Source organism: Vidua macroura, chromosome 19 (genome assembly GCF_024509145.1).
Source record: "Vidua macroura isolate BioBank_ID:100142 chromosome 19, ASM2450914v1, whole genome shotgun sequence".
Classification (NCBI taxonomy): Eukaryota; Metazoa; Chordata; class Aves; order Passeriformes; family Viduidae; genus Vidua; species Vidua macroura.
Window position 1 is genome coordinate 4987671 of NC_071589.1, and position 19639 is coordinate 5007309.

Sequence of the window (19639 nt, forward strand, 5' to 3'; positions counted from 1 at the left end):
CTCGGGGCGGTGCGGGACTCCTGGGGGTGGTGCGGGACTCCTGGGGGCAGTGCGGGGCGCTCGGGGGCGGTGCGGGGCTCCTGGGGGCGGTGCGGGACTCCTGGGGGCGGTGCGGGGCGCTCGGGGGCGGTGCGGGGCTCCTGGGGGTGGTGCGGGACTCCTGGGGGTGGTGCGGAGCGCTCGGGGGCGGTGCGGGGCGCTCGGGGCGGTTCGGGGTGCTCAGGGGCGGTGCGGGACCCATCAGGGGCGGTGCAGCTCGGCCATGGCGGAGCCGCTGGATCCCGCTTCGTCCCCGCTGCTGGCCGCCGCTCTCCGGGCGCACGAAGCAGCTTTCGGGAATGCGGCGGTGCTGGCGGCGTGGGCCCCCGGCCGGGTCAACCTCATCGGAGAGCACACCGACTACAACGGCGGCTTCGTGCTGCCCATGGTAAGGGCCGTGCTCTGCCGCCCGGCCCCGGGCTCTCGCCGTGTCACCCTTCCGGGTCCTCCTGACAGCCGCCGGGGGCCATCGGCCACTGCCTTCCCATCCCCGTCCCGGGATGTCCCCTCCAGGATACCCCACCCAGGACCCTGAGGGATCCTGCAGGATCCCCTGCCCAGGAGCCGGAGCTGCTGCAGCCCCCCCTGCAGACCAACTCCTCACTCGTTTCACGGGGATGTGATTCTCTTCCCAACCGCCTCCCCGAGAGGCTGAAGCCTTTTTTCTGCAGCCCCGTCAAACAACGCTCCCGTTCCCAGAGAGCGATGTTTTGGTGGCAGAAATGGTTCAGAACAGCAGGAAGGAGCTTCCTGCTCCTTCCGAGCCGCCTTGGCTCAGTGGTGAAGTCCCCACTCAGTCCTAAATCAAACCTACAGCTAATGACTGTGAGGCCACGGAGCGTGGGAGCAGGTCAGCTGAATTTCCCTGGCAGGCAAGGAAACTTCTCGAGGCCTCTCCCATTCTTGACGTGGTTACCACTCCCCCGGAGCCCAACAAGCAGCACCCGGCACCCAGCTGGGGGGTCAGGCACGACATTCGGTGGGAAGACTGTGGGTCAGTAAGTAGGTAGGAAATTTAATTCTGTGCCAAGCCAGAGTGTGCATTGGGGGCTCTGGGGTAGTAAAGAGAACGCTTGGATGCTCCAGCTGTGGGCTGAAGCAGCCACAGCTGTCACCTGCCACCCGTGGGGATGCTCCAAGGGATGCTGCAGGGTCTGAGCCCACCTTCCCCACCCCCAGGCCCTGCAGCTGGGGACGGTGCTGGTGGGATCCCCCACGCAGGACGGGACCATCTCCATCGTCACCACCTCGGCAGAGGCGGACGAGCCCCACAGGGTGCAGTTCCTGGCTCCCTGTGCCAGCAGCTCCCTGAGCCCGGGGCTGCCTCGCTGGGCCAACTATGTCAAGGGCGTCATCCAGCACTACCGGGGTAAGGCCTGGGCTGAGGGGTGGGTCAGAGCCCCCCTTGCAGGGAACTGGTGTTCAGATCCAGCTGTGGGAGTGCTCCGGGGGCTCTTCTAATGTCTGTGTAATCCTGCAGCTCTGCCAGGATCAGGCTCCAGCAAACTCAATCTCAGCTCCAAAGGTTCCTGTGCTTGGGGGTCTCCAGGGTCACACTCTGCTGTGGGTCACCCTGTGTTCTGGAATGTTGTGCAGGGGCTCCTTGTGCCATTCCCTGTGAGCTGTGGGGCACATACCATCCTGCAGGGGCTCATGGCCCCCCTCCTCCCTTCTTCTCTTCCTGCAGGTGGTCCCGTGCCAGGCTTCAGCGCTGTCATGGCCAGTGACATCCCCCTGGGTGGGGGCCTCTCCAGCTCGGCTGCTCTGGAGGTCGCTACATACACCTTCCTGCAGCAGCTCTGCCCTGGTAAGGCAGCAGCCCATCCTGGGCCCTGGCATCTGTTTCCAGGTGGGAGCTGGGATGGCAGGGATGCCCTTAACTAGATCCCACAGCCCTTGGCAAAATACTGCTGTGAGCGGGTAACAACTCCCCAGCTGGCACTGCCCTGCCTGTGTGGCTCTTCTGGCTCATCCAGCCTGACCTGCCCAGACCTCTAAAATCCATGGACCACTCCTGGGGCTGTCCAGGGGGATGAAAGGAAGCTCTCTTGGGAGCATCTTCTCCCTGCCTTAATGGCCCCAAAAATCAAGATACCTGAAACACCAGTGTCAATTATCACATCCAGCTGGATCTGGGGGCCCAGGCTGGCATAGATGCCATGCAGTGGTGCAGGAGCAAGCACCTGCAGCTGCAAAACCCCATTCTGTGGGAAAACAACCCTTTACCTCCATGTTTGCTTCCCCTGCTCCCAGACAAGGGACTAAGTTGCAGGAGCTGCTAACCTGTGTGTCTCTGCTGTGGCACAGACGATGGGGATTTGGTAGCCAAGGCACTGGCGTGCCAGAAAGCGGAGCACACGTTTGCTGGGATGCCCTGCGGGATCATGGACCAGTTCATATCCGTGATGGGCCAGGAGGGCCACGCGCTGCTCATCGACTGCAGGTCAGGGCCGAGCGCTGAGCTCGCTGTGCTGGGCCCAGCTCCTTGAGCAGCTGGGGATGAGCTGGCCCTGTGGCCATGAACTAAGGGCAGGAGTGTAGGGAGAGGTTAGCCCTTGAACCCAGCCCAAAACCTCGTCATGGGGGCGGGGCAGCCTGCACTTTAATTCTTCCTGGTCTTGATTCCTCCTCCTGCAACCTTTCTGCTACTTGCCTGGGCTGTCTTTCCCGCGGTCGTTAGGGTTTATTATGGAACTAATATTTGGAGGGAATGAAATGCTTGAGTGAAATCCCAAACCACCTGGACTTTGCCTCTGTAGTTCAGGATCTGCCTGCCACGTGGCCTCGCTCAGGTGTCTGAGAGCCGGGGCGGGCACTTGGCTGAGCTCTCCCTGCAGGTCCCTGGAGACCGTGCTTGTCCCGCTGAGCGATGCCAGCGTGGCCGTGCTCATCACCAACTCCAACGTGCGGCACACGCTGACGGGCAGCGAGTACCCCACGCGCCGGCGGCAGTGCGAGGAGGCAGCAGCGGCTCTCGGCAAGGCCAGCCTTAGGGATGCCACCCTGACCGAGCTGGAAGGTGGGTACAGCCCCCTCCCCCGCCCCCCATCTCTGGTCACTCCTTGGGGCATCAAGAACTTGGTGCCCCGTGGGCTGAGACCTGGGCAGGCGGGGGTGGGCGCACACCCTGTGATGGGAGTGTGCTGCAGGCAGAGAAGCTTTGGCACAGGATGGTTGCAGGATGCAGCCCTACAGCATCCTGCAGGCTGTGAGGCTTTGCTGCAGGGACACAGTTGTCTCTGCAGAGGCCAGGAGCCAGCTGGGGGATGAAGTGTTCCGGCGGGCCAGGCATGTCATCGGCGAGATAGCACGGACAGCACGGGCAGCACAGGCACTGCAGCACAGGGACTACAGAACATTCGGGAGGCTGATGGTGGAGAGCCACAACTCCCTCAGGTGAGGATGACCAAGGATGCTGACAGCCCTTCTAAGCAGAGCTGGGCCAGGGTGTGCAGCACCCAGCATCGCTGCCACGGCGGTGGCTGCACCAGGACTCAAGCTGGAGCTGTCAGTGGTGCAGTGGTTGTGCCCAGGGTGCAGGACAGGGCAGAGCACGGCTCTCCTCTCTCCAGGGATGACTATGAAGTGAGCTGCCCGGAGCTGGATGAGCTGGTGGCAGCAGCCCTGGAAGTCGATGGGGTTTATGGCAGCAGGATGACCGGGGGAGGCTTCGGAGGCTGCACGGTGACACTGCTGGAAGCTGGGGCTGCAGCCAGAGCCCAGCAGCACATCCAGGTACTGGCAGAAAAGCCCCTGGAGACTGACTGAAAGATCCCAAGGGAACACTCGGGGCACAGCACAGGGACACTGTTAAACTGTTGCTCCTGAGCCATTTGGGGTTGGTGGAGCCCATGCATGGCTGTGCAGGGGTAGCCCTGAGTCTGTTGATGCCAATGAGCTCTTGCAGGCAGTTCAGTACTGAGCCAGTCACAGAGCCCTGCTACAGGACCTCATTGCATTGAGAAAGGGAGTGAAAAGGTGCTGGGGGAGCTTCAGGAAAGCCAAATCCATCCACAGAAAAGTGATCTGAGCTGAGGCTGGGTACTCCTGAGCTGAACATTGGCAGTTATAGCCTGGGAGAGATCTCAGTGCCATCACCAGTGTTCCCTAACTCAGCACCTTGGCATGCACAGGTAGCTGGAAATGCCAGCAGAATGGAGGTGTCAGGACATTGGGCCTGTGAACAAGGCAGAGCATCATTTTGCTGCTCTATGAGATCACAGTGCACCCTATAAATGGCTGGGGGAGGGGGGGAAGAAGGGGCAGAGGAGGGTCTGAAATGAAGAGAGATCTTTGGCCTCTGCCAGAGGTGGGAGAGAGGAAACATGACCAGGAGTTACAGTACAGTGAAGAGTGGAGGTAGAGTGAGTGTGGAACTGACCAGCAGGGCCTTTCCCCCCAGCTCTGGCATGCCCCAGCCCCAGAAGCCCAGCCTCGACTGCTCCTCTTGTTTTTCAGGAGAAATACAGTGGCACAGCCACCTTCTACCTCACCAAGCCTTCAGGAGGGGCAAAGGCTGTGCCCCTGTAGAGGATTGGCCATCGCCCCTGGGAACCTTGGGCTGGCATTGCCTCCCTCCCCAAGGCTTTCCCAAGGGGATCAGTTTGTCCAGCTGAATCATTTGCCTAATAAAAGCAAAACATTTGCACAGTTGTTCTGTGCCCGTGTGGGCCAAAATCACTTGGGACTGTTCCTCAGAGGATACTGGTTTAACTCCAGTTTGCACTGGTGTAAGGAGCCATTATCAGCACTGTGGAGTCCAGCAGAGCTGCAGTCACAGGAGGGGATGGCAGTGGAGGAGCAGCAGGCACTGACATGTGGCAGAAGTTCCTGCTTGGAAATCTGCCTCTGGCCCCTGCCCTGCATCTGCTGCAGGTGGAGGATAGCAGGGGTGGGGGAGGGATTTTTTATTTTACTTAAAAAAAACCCAACAGCAATAAAGAGGCAGAATATAGAGAAAATATTTATTGAGTGCAAGAGGAAGCCATCTGATCAAAGACCTGCTCTGGATCCATCTTGGAAAGGCTGAAACAGCACCAGCTCCAACAACCAGGTGAAATTTAAAAAGACAGGCCTGGGTTAGTGCATGTGAGTGGGGAAGGCCTGATTCCCTGGAGAGCAGCTGATGGGCCATGGTCTGCTCTTAGAGAACAGGATCATCTTTGGTTAAAATGCTTGGGAAAGTCCCTGTTTAGGCAGTTCTCAGTGTTTGACCCTGGACCACAAAGCCCAGGGAAGGAGTCCTTGAGCAGGAGGAGAGAAAATCCCAACCCCAGGCAAGACGGGAGCAGGGAGGGAGGCAGCCTCATGCCACTGGCACTTGCTCAGGAGAAATAAGTGCTTCTTGAAGGCACAGTAAAACCTCAGGGTTCGTGAAGGATCCCTTGAGCCAAGTTCAAAATTGACCCAGCTCCATCTGCATCATGCAGTCCTGTGGACTTGATCCACCCACATCCATCTTTGGCTGAAAGGTGTACAGCCCTTCCCCCAGTGAAATAAAAAGCCTGAAGAGGAGAGGGAACTGTTGGTGGTGACCTCTTTGTTTCAGAGTCCAAAAGAAAAAAGGAAATAAAAAAAAGAAATAAAAAAAAAAAAAAAAAAACACACACAAAAAGAAAGCCAAAGTTCATTGTGAGATTGAAGCAGGCTGGTGATGCTGCCAGGGGCCCCTGCAGCTGCTGCTTTGGTTGGAAGCTCTAACCCAGACCATGGCAGCTGCTGCTCCAGGCAGGCTCCTTGCTTGCTCCCATGCAGCTGGAACACACCAGGGAAACCTTGCAGGGAATCTGCTTGTTTTCCCTGGCAGAGGGCAGGGAGCTTCCAGGGATCCTGCCCAGCACTGGGACATGAAACCCAGCAGGGTCTCAGCTCAGCCCAGCCCTGTGTGAGGGGAGCTGAAGCTGGGGCTGAAGGAGTCTCAGACTCGTTCAGGATGGTGGGAGTGCCTGTTGTTCCCAGGCCTGCTCTTCTTTTGTGTTTACTGATGGAGCACAAGTCCCTTTATGGATGTTGCTGCTGGGCAAAAAGTCTTTTAAAAAAGATACCCCACATCCTCTGCCCCGAAATCTCACTCTCTCCACATCAGCTGTGTGAGGAATCCCAGCACAGTTCCCATCCCTCACCTTCAGGAAGCTCACAGCCCTTCCGTGTCCAAGTGCTCCAGCTGGGAGATGTTCTGCAGGGAGTGGATCTGGGCCCTTGCAGCCTTCTACTGGAGCCTCTGGTGTTGAAGGATACAAGGTCCAAGGCAGAGCCCACCAGCCTCATCACAGGGTTCAAGTGGCCTTTGGATCAAGCCCTTAACTCATTTCTTCCAGTTATTCATGTTTCCTAGCAGCCACAATCCCAGTGTTGCCTCCACATTCAGCATAGATCTCATCCACCTCAATTTTTTTATAAAATAATAAAATACATTTATATATATTTATATATATACTACGAAAACTGTACAATGTTGTATGCAAAAAAAAAAAAAAAAAAGCATCAGAGGCCATCAAGTAACGCAACACAAATGAAAGGTTATTCTTTGCTATCGTGGTACCAAATGTCAGCAGCAAAGGACAGACAAATAGGTGCAATAAGAAAGCACAGGTTACCCCAAAACCCTACCTTGCAGGTCTCATAAAACCCCCATAACTGAACAAAACAACTCCAGTGAACAGGGGATTTGCCAGGGAGCCTGGTGCAAAAATGGAGATGGTGACCCTCTATTAATCATGGTTTTGACATCTGAGATCCTCTCAAAACCGTGACCTGACAATAAAATCATTCCATTCCATTTACCTGGGGAGGCTGAAGCCTTGGAGACACCCCAATTTCTGCCCTCAAGGATGAGCTTACACACCCAGCTTTGCCAGAGCTCTGAGTGTGCTGGGCTCCAAAGGACAAATCCAGAGGCTGGAGTGCCACAGAGGGTCTGTGCCTGCAGGAGGAGCTGCCCAGGCACCACCTGGATGAAGCACCCTTGGGTCGTTCCATAAGATCCTGGCACCTGATCCCAAAAGTCCTGCTGGTGCTCGGCCTGCCCTGGCTCAGGCCTCGTAGAACTGCCTCTCCACCTGCTGGGTGAGGGTCCCGCTGGCCATCACCGTGTGGCTCACAAACTCCTGGGTGAGGGTGCTGCTGGAGTTCTCCACGCGCTGGGTGGTCACCAGCATCCCGTCTGCAAGGGGAAGGCACCAAGTGTGGGGTCACAGGGAACAGGCTCTGCTCTGCCCTGCCACTCCAGGCAGTTTGTTTTCCATCATAGGAAGTGGTATTTAGGAACCTCTCCATACCAAGTGATCCAGTGCTTTGCTACATCAGGACGGATCTCCTAACAACTCCCAAACTCTCCGTGTTGCAGCATGAACCCATGAGCACAAGTGGATAACATGGGACAACTACATGGATGTGAATAAAGCTGTTTGTCCCACTGCTCTGTTTTTATCTGCTCTGAAGAGTTTGAACCTAGCAGGAAGAGCTATGATTTGGTCCCTAGTGATAGTGCTGGAGGACTCTCAAATACAGCATTCCCTCCAGGACTGGGCAACACATGTGGAAATGACTGCAATTCTCCCTGGGGCAAAGCAGGGACACAGTGTAGGAAAACAGCTGACCCTCTTCAATCCCACCTGATGGACCCTCCTCCCCTGCCTTTGGCACTTGAGGTAAAAGCAGCCTCAGGCCTTTGGCCAAGCAGAATTACCCTTTGTTTTCTGAGGGTTGCAAAGCAACAATGAGCCCCTACCTGTGAAGTGGGGATCCAGAGAGGAATGGCTGATGCTGGTTTTGGTGGTGTATTCAGTGGGGAATTTGTAAACTTCTCGCATGTACTGCTGTCCTCCAAACTGGGAGAAAGCACCTGGGGAGAAGGAAATGGGATGAGTCAGTCAAGAAATAACAAAGAGCTTCCAACTCCTCAACCCTGCACAGTGAGCACGAGCAAGCTCAGGAATCTTCCCTTGCTGATATCAGAGCCAGGTTCAGGAGGAACTGGGAGGACTGGGAAGGTCTCACGCCTGAGCAGTTAAGAAGATGTCTCCAGGTATTTGTACAAACAGGCAGAAGTTTCACCACAAGTTAAACACTGGCAGGTGCTCCTTCATTTAATGCACCAGGACTGGGACAGTGCTCACCAGGCACAGCACTGCCCTCATGGAAAACTGTCTCCATGTCTTTCATGGAGCATGGAGTCACCACCAGAGCTGGAAAGTGACTGCAGGAGTCGTGTTCCCTGCTCTGAGAGGTTTCTCTTTGCACTTCCACAAAGACAAGGGTACTGTACCTCTGTCCTGAGATTCAATGGTGATGAGGCCTTCTCTCTCTGGCCCGAAGCCTTGGGTGGTGTTGGCTTGCACTTTGAACTTGTACGGGACATTCTCACTCAGGTGGGGCACAGTCAGGGTGGTTTCCAGGTTGTCTCCTTCAACATAGATTGTTCTGGGCTCCCCTAATCCAGAGACACAGAGTGGTGAAGACAGACCAGAGTGATGGTCCCTGTAAACACCCTCCCTCTCAACTCTGCTGCCTCGGCTGTCCCTGAGCTTTACAACCCACAGGCTGTAGGACTGCACCCACTTCTACTAAGGGTTAAAACAACCCCATTTCACTACAGTGGGGAACCTCAACAACCAACCTCCATGGGGTTTTGGCTGAGGTCCTTCGTCTTCCCACCACATTTGTTAGACCAGACCATGCAATGGCACAAAGTGTCAGGAGCCACCAGCTCCCAGGCCTGGAATCAGCCTCATGTCCCCACTTTGTCTGCACTGATGTAAGCAAAAAACTCTTTTTACAGGTCCCAGCCAAAATAAAGCAGATTGCTGCCTTAGCTGGAGGTATCTGGTGCTCCTGTGCTGCTCAGCTAGTGTACCTCCTCCATGCAGCCTCTCACAGGTGATCCTGTAGCCCAGGATGGGCCCATTGGGCTCGCGGGGTCTCTCCCAGCTGAGGTGCAGAGAATCCGGGCTGAGGGCAGTGAAAACCAGTGGTCCAGGGGCACAGGGGGTGCTCAGGGTGAAGGGGGTGCCTGCAAGGGCAGAGGGGACTCGTCAGAATCAGCAAAGGGAGCCTGGAGGGATCTGCACAGAGCATTTATGGAATGAGCTGGAAGGGCTCAGCTTCTTGGACAATGAGCATGATGTGAATGTGTGGGGAAGAAGGTCCTGTTCCAAAATGAGAGGAAGGAAAGAGAGGTGAGGATGTGGCAAGGGGAGAGAAAATAGCCAGGCCAGCACTGTAGACAGCAGCAGAGACATCATTGCCACCCTTCTGTCCCCAGCACCTCACCTGGCACGGGACTGAGCGGGCTCTGCGGGTCCACCTGGGACTCGATGGTGATGACTCCCTCCCTCTCGGGGCCCCAGCCCTCCTCGCTCTGCGCCTTCACCTTGAAGATGTAGGAGTGGTTGGGCAGCAGGTCCTCCACCACCACTGAGTTCTGGCTGGGGTTGGGGATGGTGATCCTGTGCACCTCTCCTGGGACACAGAGGGAAGAGGATGCCAACACCACGTTGCAGGCACAAAGACAGAGCCACAGCTTTCACCTAAACTGTGTTTCAAACAAACTGGCTGCAAAAGTCATCCAGGGTTCCTCCCCAACCATCTGCATCACACCTTGCCACCAACAGTTAGTGCAGGATGTCTTTCCAAAAAAGGCTTGGGACAAACAACAGCTTCTTGAAAACTCAAGGAGTTTCAGACAAAATAATTATATTTTCACTAATACTGCCCTGAGATTCATGTAAAAATAAGATATTTTCATTTCAATCCTTCTTCCAAGTCTCATGTTTTGAAAAAAAAAAATAATGTAAGATGTTTGGGCTGATGGAGAGAATCAGTAAAAAAGGAGTTCTTTTTTGGAGGAGAGATGATTCTACAAGGAACTCCAGGAATTGCTCTTCCTCTAGGAGAAACAGGGAATGAAAGCTGTGAAGTAGCTGCAACATTTCCTCACAGAAAAAAAGAAAAAAAAGAAAAAAAGAAAAAAAGAAAAAAAGAAAAAAAGAAAAAGGTTACACAAGAAGCAGATTTAGGACCCTGAATCCCAGAATGGTTGAGGCTGGAAGGCACCTCTGGAGATCATCTGGTCCAATCCCCCTGGCTCAGAGCAGGGTCATCCAGAGCCAGAAGACCCAGAGCAGACCCTCCACCACTCGAAACTCCCACCAAGCCCCCAGTGCCTGTTCACTGACCTCCGTTGAGGAGCTGGTACTGCACGCTGTAGCCCTGCACCTCCTTCTCGCAGCGCGGCTCCTGCCAGCTCACCTTCAGGGATGTGGGGCCCAGGGCAGAGAACACCAGCCGGGTGGGGGTGTCGGGGATGCCCAGTGGCTTCCTTGAGTCTGAGGCAGAAAGGGAACATCAGGCTGGAGATTTTGGGGATGGGGTCTAAGGGGGCTGGGAGAGAGAAGGCACAGGCAAACATGGGATGGTCCTGATGGTTCAGGGAGGATGTGGTGAGATGTCACCTCTGCAAGCTGACCTGCCATAAGGGGGACTGGCTGGCTCTGCACAGCCACAGGGATGTTCCCACGGCCTCAGGGTGGGACGAGTTAATGAAAGCTTCATGCCCCTGTGGCAGAGAGCCCAGAGAAGGGGCCTGGTGCTGCCTGTGATCTTCCTCACCCCTAAGCACCCTGTCCAGTCTCCTAGAAGCTTCACAGACTTCATTAGGTGTAGGTCAATTAAACTGGCCCTAATCTACAGCTAAATCAGCCCTCCAGGCCCCGTTCACATGGCCTAGGACCACATCTGGGTGCTCCTCAGCTCATCCCACTGGGACACAAGGCTCATGGAGAGCACAGCAGCCTCCCAGGTGACACTCAGGGACTGAAGCCCCTCACTGACAAGGAGCTTGCAGAGGGACATCTCATAAGGAGCACGTGTTCTCCCCAAGAGCTCTCCAAAGGCCTGTGGAGTCAGACTGAGAACAAGAAGCTCATTAGGAATGAAGAGAATGGGGACAATGGGTTGATCAGAGCACGGCAGCAGTGGTGGTGAATGTTAATCAGTCCAGGTGGGCTGAAACCTGCAATTGGAAAGGTGATGTGATGGAGGTGCAGGCTGGGTCAGAAGGAAGATCAGCACAGCACACAGCAAGCCACGGAGAGGAGGTTTGGTGTGAGCAGTGGATGCAGCAGCTCATGGATGGTCGGTGGCTGGGCTGTTATGGGATGTGTGGCTGGGAGGAAACACTGGACAAGCTGTACCTATGTACTTGCACATCCCTGCGGACCCATCAGTCATGATTATAGAGTCCCGGCAGCCAATGCTGGGGTAGTAACCCTTCACCTTTGCCCTGCTCCTGAAACCCACGTCCCGGGGCCGGAGGAGTGTCCTCCCAGCATCTTCATGGATGGGAGGGAGGAGTGTCCCCGGGTAATCTACAGAAATAGTTCAAGAAGAAAGAGAAAAACACCATTGGAGATTTCAGAGCAGGTTCAGCCTAGGCTCCTTCACCGGTGACTTTTTAAGGCTCAGGTTTGAAGAATCTTTAAACCACCTTCTATCAGCACCAGCTGATTGACACACATGGAGCTGAAAGGCAACCACACTGCTGGATAGAGGAGAAGAGACATGTGCTCTCCCTGGAGTGCTTCGTGGTGTGAGGATAAGGATGGCGCTCCCTTCCCTGAGCACCCTGCCTGTGAGGGTGGGCCCCTTTTCCAAACTGGTCTGGAAGCAGAGAGGCCTTAGCAAAGCACCAAGACACCAGTGGTGGGGACATGACCTTCTAGACCTGCGGTTCATAGGCCACCTTAGCTGTGAGCACAGTCCTCACCCCACGAGGACTTCAGGGCACAGGTCCAAAGACAGTCATGGGGATGGAAGGGAAGGGCAGGTCCCATCCCTGCGGTACTCACCGTGCCCCATCAGCATTGTGGAGTAATCTCTTGTCAGTGAGGAGCTGCCCATCACCCTGTGCTCCTGGTGCATGTGGGAGCTCAGCTGGTGGTAACTGGTGTTGGCTGTCCTGGTCAAGGTGCCACTGCCACTGCCGGGGAAGGAGAAGTCCACTCGGCCATTCATCAAGTGCTCTGTGGAAGAGGGCACACCGTGAGGAATGTGGCTGTGGACAAAGCTGCTGCTCCACTTTCCATGGGGAGGAAGTAGGAGGCACCACGGTGCCCCCCCTGCCTTGGCCAAATCCCAGGTTCAGCCACTCTGGAATGCGATTCTGGAATGCTACATCTAGAACAAGCCACAGCACCCAACATGAGACGCAGAAACAAAGAGATAAACAAAGACTTCCTGCACCAGAAACACCCATGGTGCCCAAGGTAACTCCAGACCTCGGCCTTGCTGGGGCACTGCCTTGTGGTTCTCACCACATTCTCTCACATCTCCCTTAGACACAAGCACTGGTTTATCATTTTCAATTTCAAAAGAAGGTGGAAGAAGGAAAGTGGCCCTTTATGGAGGAGGTTTCTCTAGATCTCATTCTGGATCCCATCTCAGCTGGATCTGAAAAGCAAACTCCGCTCTGTTGTTCTGGTCCTTGAGAAACAAATCCCCATCCCCTCCCAGCAGGCCAGGAGAGATCAACCACCTAAGAGAAAGTGATTTCTGTTTAACAGTCCAGCAGATCTGCCCCAGAAGCTCAGGGCACTTAGTTAAGGTGAAGAGCTGCCTTGGAGGTGGCACTTGGCAGGTATCATCTGAGTTTGCTCCTGCCTTGAAGGTCCAGCCTTTGGTAGAAGCAACTTGCTAGCAGGCTCCCAAGTCCGTGCCGAGATGGGGGTTACCTTGACACCCGTGTGAGCAGACACACCAGGACAAGGTTTTGAAGCAGATCACAGCAACATGAGGGTGGGCACACAAAGGGAGGCGGGGGGCACAGAGCCCGTCCGCCGGCCCCTCGGCTCAAAGCAGGATAAGACAGGACACTCAGTGCCGTAGTGGAGGTGTCCTTCACCTGCTTGGGGCCGGGGTGTCCCGCTCCTCCTCACACTGCCAGGAGCCACAGCACTGTCCTCCTCGTGGAGGAGCCCCTCGGTGTCTGAGGAGAGGCGGCTGCTGCCAGAGAGGCGGGGAATGGTTTCGGGTGGGAGCCTCCAGGTGATGCGGCGAAGGTCCAGGTCTTCTCCCAGCAACGGCACAAATTTCCACCTGGAGCCTTTTGGGACAAGGCAAGCACTGGTGTTGGCATGGTCTGCAGGGGTCAGGGTGGGCCACCCACCACCTCCGTGCTGCTTGCTGGGGAGAGGAAGGGACAAGCACCCGTGGGGATGATGCCTGTTCATAGCCCCTGTTCCAAGTGTGAGCTGAGGAGTTCAGGTGGTGCAACCATCTGGTAGGTGGAGAGTGGTGGGAGCGTGACATGCAGGGGGTTCCTCAACCCCCGGACTTTTTTCCAGTCCTATGTCCCTCATGACAAAAGGCGAGAGTCAAAGTCCCACCACATGCCTGTCCCTGCATGAAGAGTCTGCAACAATTGTCCTCTGCTCAGGAGAGGTTTCGTCATTCCTTGATGTGCACTCAGGGTGGTTGGACTCCTGATGTTCCCATCACCTTGCTCTCTGAAAAGACCAGGGACTCACTCTTGGGTCCCAGGCCCTGGAGAACCCTCCAGAGAAGATCCTACAGACACACCTCATCATTTCACTTATGGCTCATGTCCCACCACAAGACCAGGGAGTCAGCCTCATTCAGAAAGTGAAGGGATGGAGGAAGCGAGGCCAGTGCCTTCCCAGCACTGCTGTGTTCCCTCCTGTTGGCTTGGCCTAGACCCTGAGCATCCAGGGGACTCAGAGGTTTGTGCCTTTGCTGGTGCTTATTTGCCGATGTCTCACGGTCCAGCCAAATGGCAACACAAAGGGAAAATGAGCAGGGAGGGCCTCTCCCACCCCACACTGAGATTTCTCTTTGCCTCATGGCTCCAAGGAGGCACTGGCCTTATTTACACTGTGACCAGCCAGGTGTCCCCATGGATGCAGCTACTGAGCTTTGGAAAGGCTGATTTCCACCATCTCCACAACTTGGATCTCCTGAGAGATGGAAAGCAGTGAAGCTCATTGCTGAAAGCTGCTGTTAAGGAAAATGAATGTTAGAAATGACCTTTTCAAGCTCAGAGACACAAACCTGAATCATCAGAGACACTGGGCCTCTTGCTGCCGGCCGGAGAGCGGAGCACGTCTGTGCTGTACATCAGGTAGCTGTCATAGTCCTCACCTCCCTCTGCATCAATGATGGGGACATCAGGGATGATGGGGACTGCAGGAGAGGTGGAAAGTGCCATTATAGACAAGCAGCAAAAAACTACACAATGCTCAGGCTGGCCCTCAGCATTCCCAGGATGGCTGGAGCAGCAGAGCAAACAGGAGGTGTGGAAGCAGTTGGGGTGATGGGGAGGTCTCCCCTGCTCCTGTCCCTCTGCCCCCTGCCCAGGCTGGCACTCACTGGACATGGGGCGTTTGGGCTGTGTGGCGAGGTTGATGGTGGCTTCTCTCTCGGGCCCCCAGCCCGCGCCGTTCCTGGCCTTCACCATGTAGCGGTAGGGCTGCGACTCGCGCAGGTTCTCGATCAGCACCATGCGCTTCCTGGGGTCTTCAACCAGCACCTTCTTCACGGGCCCAATGGGTACTGCAAGGCACGGGCACGCCTGTCACCCACCAGGCGCAGAGGACCCCACAACACCCCGCACTTTGGTGTCAGGATACAGCCTGGCTCTGGGAAAAAGTGCAGCAGCTCTTTGGGCTGCTCACAACAAGCAGCATCACCTCAGGGTAATTCCCAAACCCAATGCTGAAGTCAACCTACATGAGAAGTCTTCTGTTGCTGGTGTATCACAAATAACTCCTTCCTGGAACCTCACCCCTTTATCTAGACCTATGAACTAAGTTTTTGAGATGAAAAACAACATAAAATACTATGGAAGTGAATGGGAACAGAGATTTTTGGCATTTGCAGGGTTAAATCCTAACTGGTGATTTTTCTGTGCTCTTTCCATCAAGAAGTGACCCATCCAAACCCCAGTTCTCAAAAGAAACATGCCTGGAGCTATTCTGGCTCTGCTGCTGCTGTTTGGGACCGGCCCAGCCTGCAGGAAGTCCCCTCCAGCCCCTCAGCCTAGCTGGACTGTCCCATCCAAAAATGAGTTCTTACCGTTGTCCTCATTGACAAGCCCATAGCTGACTTCGTAGGCTGTGATCACCCCGTTGGTTTCTGCAGGCTCGGCCCAGCTCAGCTGGGTCACGGTGGAAGACACGACGTTGAAAGCCAAGCGCCCGGGCTCGCTGGGCACTGGGAAGACAAAAGCAAAGGGTCCCCATCACTGCAAGTCACGAACCAGTGGATGCCCAGAGTTCCCCAGATCACAGCTGGGTTGCAGCAGGAGACACTCAGTGCTTGATCCCGAGACCACCAGAAGCCCAGGGCTGGAGCCCTGACCCCGGTGCTGGGTGCAGAGGTACAAATTTGCTCCCACGTGGAGGGCAGGAAGGTGTGGGGTCACTCACCCTCCTCCAGCGTGCGGCAGTGGATGATGTCCGAGTAAGTCCCTTCTCCCACGCCGTTGTAGGCACAGACTTGCATCTCATAGTCACAGAACGGGTAAAGGTTTGTCAGCTCTGCTGATGGGGTTTTGACATCAAGGAGATGGGCTTCTGACTCAGGGTCCCCCTGGATCCAGTATTTCACCTGGCAAAGCAAGTGCAAGCCATGATTCCTTCAGAACCTCACATGATGGGTGAGAAATTGCTTGTCTCTTACTAAATCAGCTCTGGGAATGGTGGCATGCCATTCCTCTGAAATGGGAGGCCAGGATAGTCTGGGTATTTAATGATAAGTGATGGAACTGGAGATGAACCCACCAGGAATCTTTCTTGCATATGCCTCATCCACCAGCAATGGTCCCTCAAGGATGGAGGGGACCAGAAGGGGTGAACTTGCTCCCTCTTTTGGGTGTGTACTTGGACCTCTTTGGTACAAATGTCTGTGTGAAACACCTGCAGGAGGGGACCCACACTCTTCCCTGGGATCCACTCACCCCTTACCTTGTACCCCAGGGGTTTTCCTGGTGGAGGAAACCAGTTGAAGCTGATTTCCCTGGAGCTGAGAGCATGGGCATCGGGATTAAGCGGTGCACTCAGGCGGCCTTTGGGGGACTGGGGGACCTGGGCCAGGCCAGTCATCGAGGGGACACCATCCACCAGCTCTGCAGACAAGAAAGTTTACATCAGTGCCAGTCCTCCCCCTTGGATGGAAAAGAAGGAAGTGTGCCTCTCTCAGCACTGCTGTGATAAATACATTATTTATGTTAGTGACCCACTTGATGACAGTTTTGCTTGTCCAGTCACAGGAACCACCACGCACCATTCATGGCAAATCCTACCTCTCCCTTATTTTTATGGCTTTTCATTCAATTTCCCAAGGAAAATGAATGAAGAATCCATTCTATTTCCTTTACCGAGGGAGACGATCCATCTTCTCCCCACCCACTGACTATTCCCACTCGTGCCTCTAGAGGGGGACCCAAATCTACCAGTTGGAGCTGGAGGAACCTCGCTGCGGCTTTTTTGGGCGAGGATGGAACTCCGTGCACTGCATCGGGGTGGGCTGCTCTGGGGAGGAGGTCCCACAGCCCCCACTGCCACTGCCCAGTTGCCAGCCCCTACCTGGGTCAGCAATGGTCACCGTGGTCTGGGGGTAGCGACCAATCTTGGCGCCGTACTTGGGGTGAAGGAGGTCGATAGCAAATTGCTTGAGCTGGCAGTTGTTGAGGAGAGTGTCTATCTCTGTCAGCTCCAGCAAGGGCACCTGCACCTCCTTTCGGGTCTCCCCAGGCTGGAAGACCAGCTCACCTTCCGTGAAGATGTAGTCCTGGAGGAGAAGAAGAGATGTGTTTAGGGTGAGGCTGGATGGGGCTCTGAGCAACCTGGTCTTGTGGCAGGTGGCCCTGCCCATGGCAGGGGGTTGGAACGAGATGGTCTGTAAGGTCCCTTCTAACCCAAACTTCTATGATTCTATGATTACAGCCTGCAGTATCCATGAGGAGAGTCCCAAAGAGCTTCCCCTCATCCCTCAGTCAATCCTCATTCACCTCCCAGTGCCCACAGCTCCAGGGGCAGGTGGTATCTCCTGCCTCAGGCACAGATATCCTCTCAGGTCCTCCCTCCCCGAGGGAGCAAGGGATGGAGAAGAAAGTTCACCCGTGTGCTGACCTCAAGCCTTGGATCCTCTCTGTCCCAGCCATGTGCTGATCATTCCTCTTCTGCAGCTCCAGGGCTGGCCTTTTCCCAGCCCTACATTCCCCCTCCTTCCTGCCTGCCAAGGCCAGGAGCGCCACCCTTACCCTGCCATTCTTGGCCGTGAGATCCCGGGTCCTGTAGGTGACTTGGGATTTCCCGTTGTCTATGATCTCCCTGAGGACAGGGATCTTGGCCAGCTTATCAAAGCGGCTGTGGGAATAGGCTGGCTGCAGGAAGGTGATGAGGCTGCTGGCTGGAAAGGGCAGGAGAGAAGGAATGTGTAAAGCAAATACATGAAGAATCACATCCCAAAAAGGTGTCCTCCCTGAACAGAGTTCCAGTCACCCCTGGGTGTGAACTGTGCATGAGGTATCATTCCATGGGCTGGAGACTTCCCCGCTTCCCATTTGTGCTCCCTGCTCATAACACCAGGTGGGAAGCTGAGGCAAAGTGCTGGGGATATTAGCACAATAACATCAAAGAGGTTCTGCTTCACACCAGCACTCAATGAACTGGAGCAGCAGAGGAATGTGGTCAGCCCTAAATCTGTCATGGAACTGGCAGCATCTAAACATCTTTGTGATGGTAAAATGGATCGTTTTACCTCCTTTGGATGCATTAAAGGATGCTCCAGTTTAGACCCAGGTGACTTCAGAAAGGAGTCACCAAGCAAGTGTCTGCTCTGTGGCCCAGGGGTGCTCAGATATGCAGACTGTGCCTTACAGACCACATCAGTCTGGACACAGGACACTCAAACACCTCACACAGTCACAGCCCCTCACCTTGTTCTTTGATGATGGTGATGTTGACAACCCTGCGCCCAATCTTTGCAATGCCATTGGGGACCTCGATGGCCTCCACCTGCAGCTGCTTCTCATCATCATCATCGTCCCTGATGAAGAGTGGGACACGGACGTCCACCAGCTCCACGGCCTCTTGGAACTCCACCATTCCCTGAGCATCTGGGGGAAAAGACAAGGGTGAGAGGTGAGAAATAACCCCCTGTACCCAGCCAGGAGCCAGTGCCAGGCTCTGCTCCCTACCTTGGTCTGAGGTCACAGTGTAATAACCCGGTGCAACTTTCAGGTCATTGAAGGCTTCGTGGGAAACATGTTTTTCCACCACTTTGATGATGTCTGGCTTGGCTGAGTAAGGGGCAGTGAGCACTGTGTCCACAATGGTGTGATCCTGCCTGGGAGGAGGGGAGGGAAGGGCAGGTGAGAGCTGAGACCAGGCTAACTCATCTCACTCAGCAGCTGGGGGGCCAGTGAGTGTGTGGGGCACTCAGTCACCCCACACGTGTCTGTACAAAGAGGGAGAAGCTGCACCAGAGAGCTGCAAATTCCTCTTACCTTTTCCCAGAATTAGGCTGTAACCTGGGGGAATAAAAAAAAACCAACCCCAAATCAGAGTGACTAACACCCTTGGAGAGACAAAGTGCTGTGTGAATCACAGCCTTGTGCAGGTCTGAGCTGCAGCACTGCCCTGCGGGTGCCAACCCATCCCACGGAGCCCCAGCACATGTTCCCTCCTGCCCAGCTGCTCTCTCCTGCCCTGGGTTTCCCAATGCAGCAAGGAACATGCCCACAGGGGAGACCACATCTGGATCAGGCTGTGGGGAGGAGATACCACTCCCTGCTCAGCACTGGCATCCCCAAATTCCTCCCAGCCCACACCAGGCACTCCTAAGCTTGCACCAGGCTGAAACTTTTGAAGCCAGTGGGAATTCTCCCATTGAGCACCATGCGACCAGGACTTGTTCCTGCTGCTCCAGAGCCAAACTCAGCTGAGATCTCCTCCACAGCTGGGCGGGCTCTGCTCTGCAGCCCTGAGTGGGTGAAGCACCACACCAGCTTGTCTCACAGACCACACTTCCTCCCAGCATCGCAGATTTCACACTCCAGCTCTCTGGTCCACCCCATCATCAGCAATGCCCTGGGGGAACCCTGTCCTGCAGGAGTCTCTCCCCCACTGACTCACCTGAACTTGGTCTGCTGGACCTTGTGGCAGCCAGGAATGTGCTTGAAAACCTCGTTCAGCTGCAAGGAGCAAGAGGGACAAGAGTCACAGTGTATCCCTCACTGAGCAGGATGTGCTCAGCAAGCAGATGCTGCTGCCACAAAACCCAGGAGCCCTCTGAGCACCCCAGGCCCTCCTCCCTCACCCTCCCACACCAGGTTTCGTCCCAGGATACGGCAAGAGGCTGCAAATTGAAGCCAAACAGGAGCTTCAGACCACATGCCCCAAAGTAAACCCAGAATCTCCACGAGATGCTTTGCCAATTCTTACAATTGTGACCTTAAAAATTGTGCTTTCTCACAAAAGAAGAAAAACTGCTCCTTCCTTTCCATAGCTGTGGGTTCCCAGGGAAAGGCCACTGCCCAGCCCCCTGTGTGGCTGTCCCCAAGGCCACCCGAGCCCCCCTTGTG

General features: G+C 55.2%; 2 protein-coding genes across 9 annotated transcripts in view; one reads left to right on the forward strand and one right to left on the reverse strand.

Annotated features, from left to right (window-relative positions):
* The first annotated feature begins 245 nt into the window (after window positions 1-245).
* GALK1 (galactokinase 1) lies at window positions 246-4692 on the forward strand. Its single transcript, XM_053994965.1, has 8 exons — window positions 246-427; window positions 1219-1408; window positions 1727-1846; window positions 2347-2482; window positions 2877-3058; window positions 3285-3435; window positions 3612-3774; window positions 4498-4692. The coding sequence occupies exons 1-8, from the start codon at window positions 263-265 to the stop codon at window positions 4567-4569; spliced, it is 1179 nt and encodes a 392-aa protein (XP_053850940.1). The 5' UTR covers window positions 246-262; the 3' UTR covers window positions 4570-4692.
* Window positions 4693-4989: 297 nt separating this feature from the next.
* The window catches only part of ITGB4 (integrin subunit beta 4), a 30865-nt gene continuing 16215 nt past the window's right edge, over window positions 4990-19639 (reverse strand). For 3 of the 8 annotated variants that reach the window (XM_053994957.1, XM_053994960.1, XM_053994956.1), the window contains 17 exons: window positions 19191-19249; window positions 18563-18586; window positions 17993-18402; window positions 17315-17463; window positions 16638-16842; window positions 16017-16177; window positions 15480-15660; window positions 15127-15264; window positions 14104-14604; window positions 11886-12059; window positions 11232-11405; window positions 10215-10364; window positions 9310-9498; window positions 8894-9049; window positions 8306-8470; window positions 7769-7882; window positions 4990-7201 (listed from right to left, as the gene is read on the reverse strand). In XM_053994957.1, coding sequence (XP_053850932.1) covers window positions 7071-7201; window positions 7769-7882; window positions 8306-8470; window positions 8894-9049; window positions 9310-9498; window positions 10215-10364; window positions 11232-11405; window positions 11886-12059; window positions 14104-14604; window positions 15127-15264; window positions 15480-15660; window positions 16017-16177; window positions 16638-16842; window positions 17315-17463; window positions 17993-18402; window positions 18563-18586; window positions 19191-19249 — 3081 coding nt within the window. In that variant the 3' untranslated portion in view covers window positions 4990-7070. The remainder of the gene's footprint in view (window positions 7202-7768; window positions 7883-8305; window positions 8471-8893; window positions 9050-9309; window positions 9499-10214; window positions 10365-11231; window positions 11406-11885; window positions 12060-14103; window positions 14605-15126; window positions 15265-15479; window positions 15661-16016; window positions 16178-16637; window positions 16843-17314; window positions 17464-17992; window positions 18403-18562; window positions 18587-19190; window positions 19250-19639) is intronic. The other 5 variants (XM_053994963.1, XM_053994958.1, XM_053994964.1 and 2 more) reach the window with 4 other exon arrangements.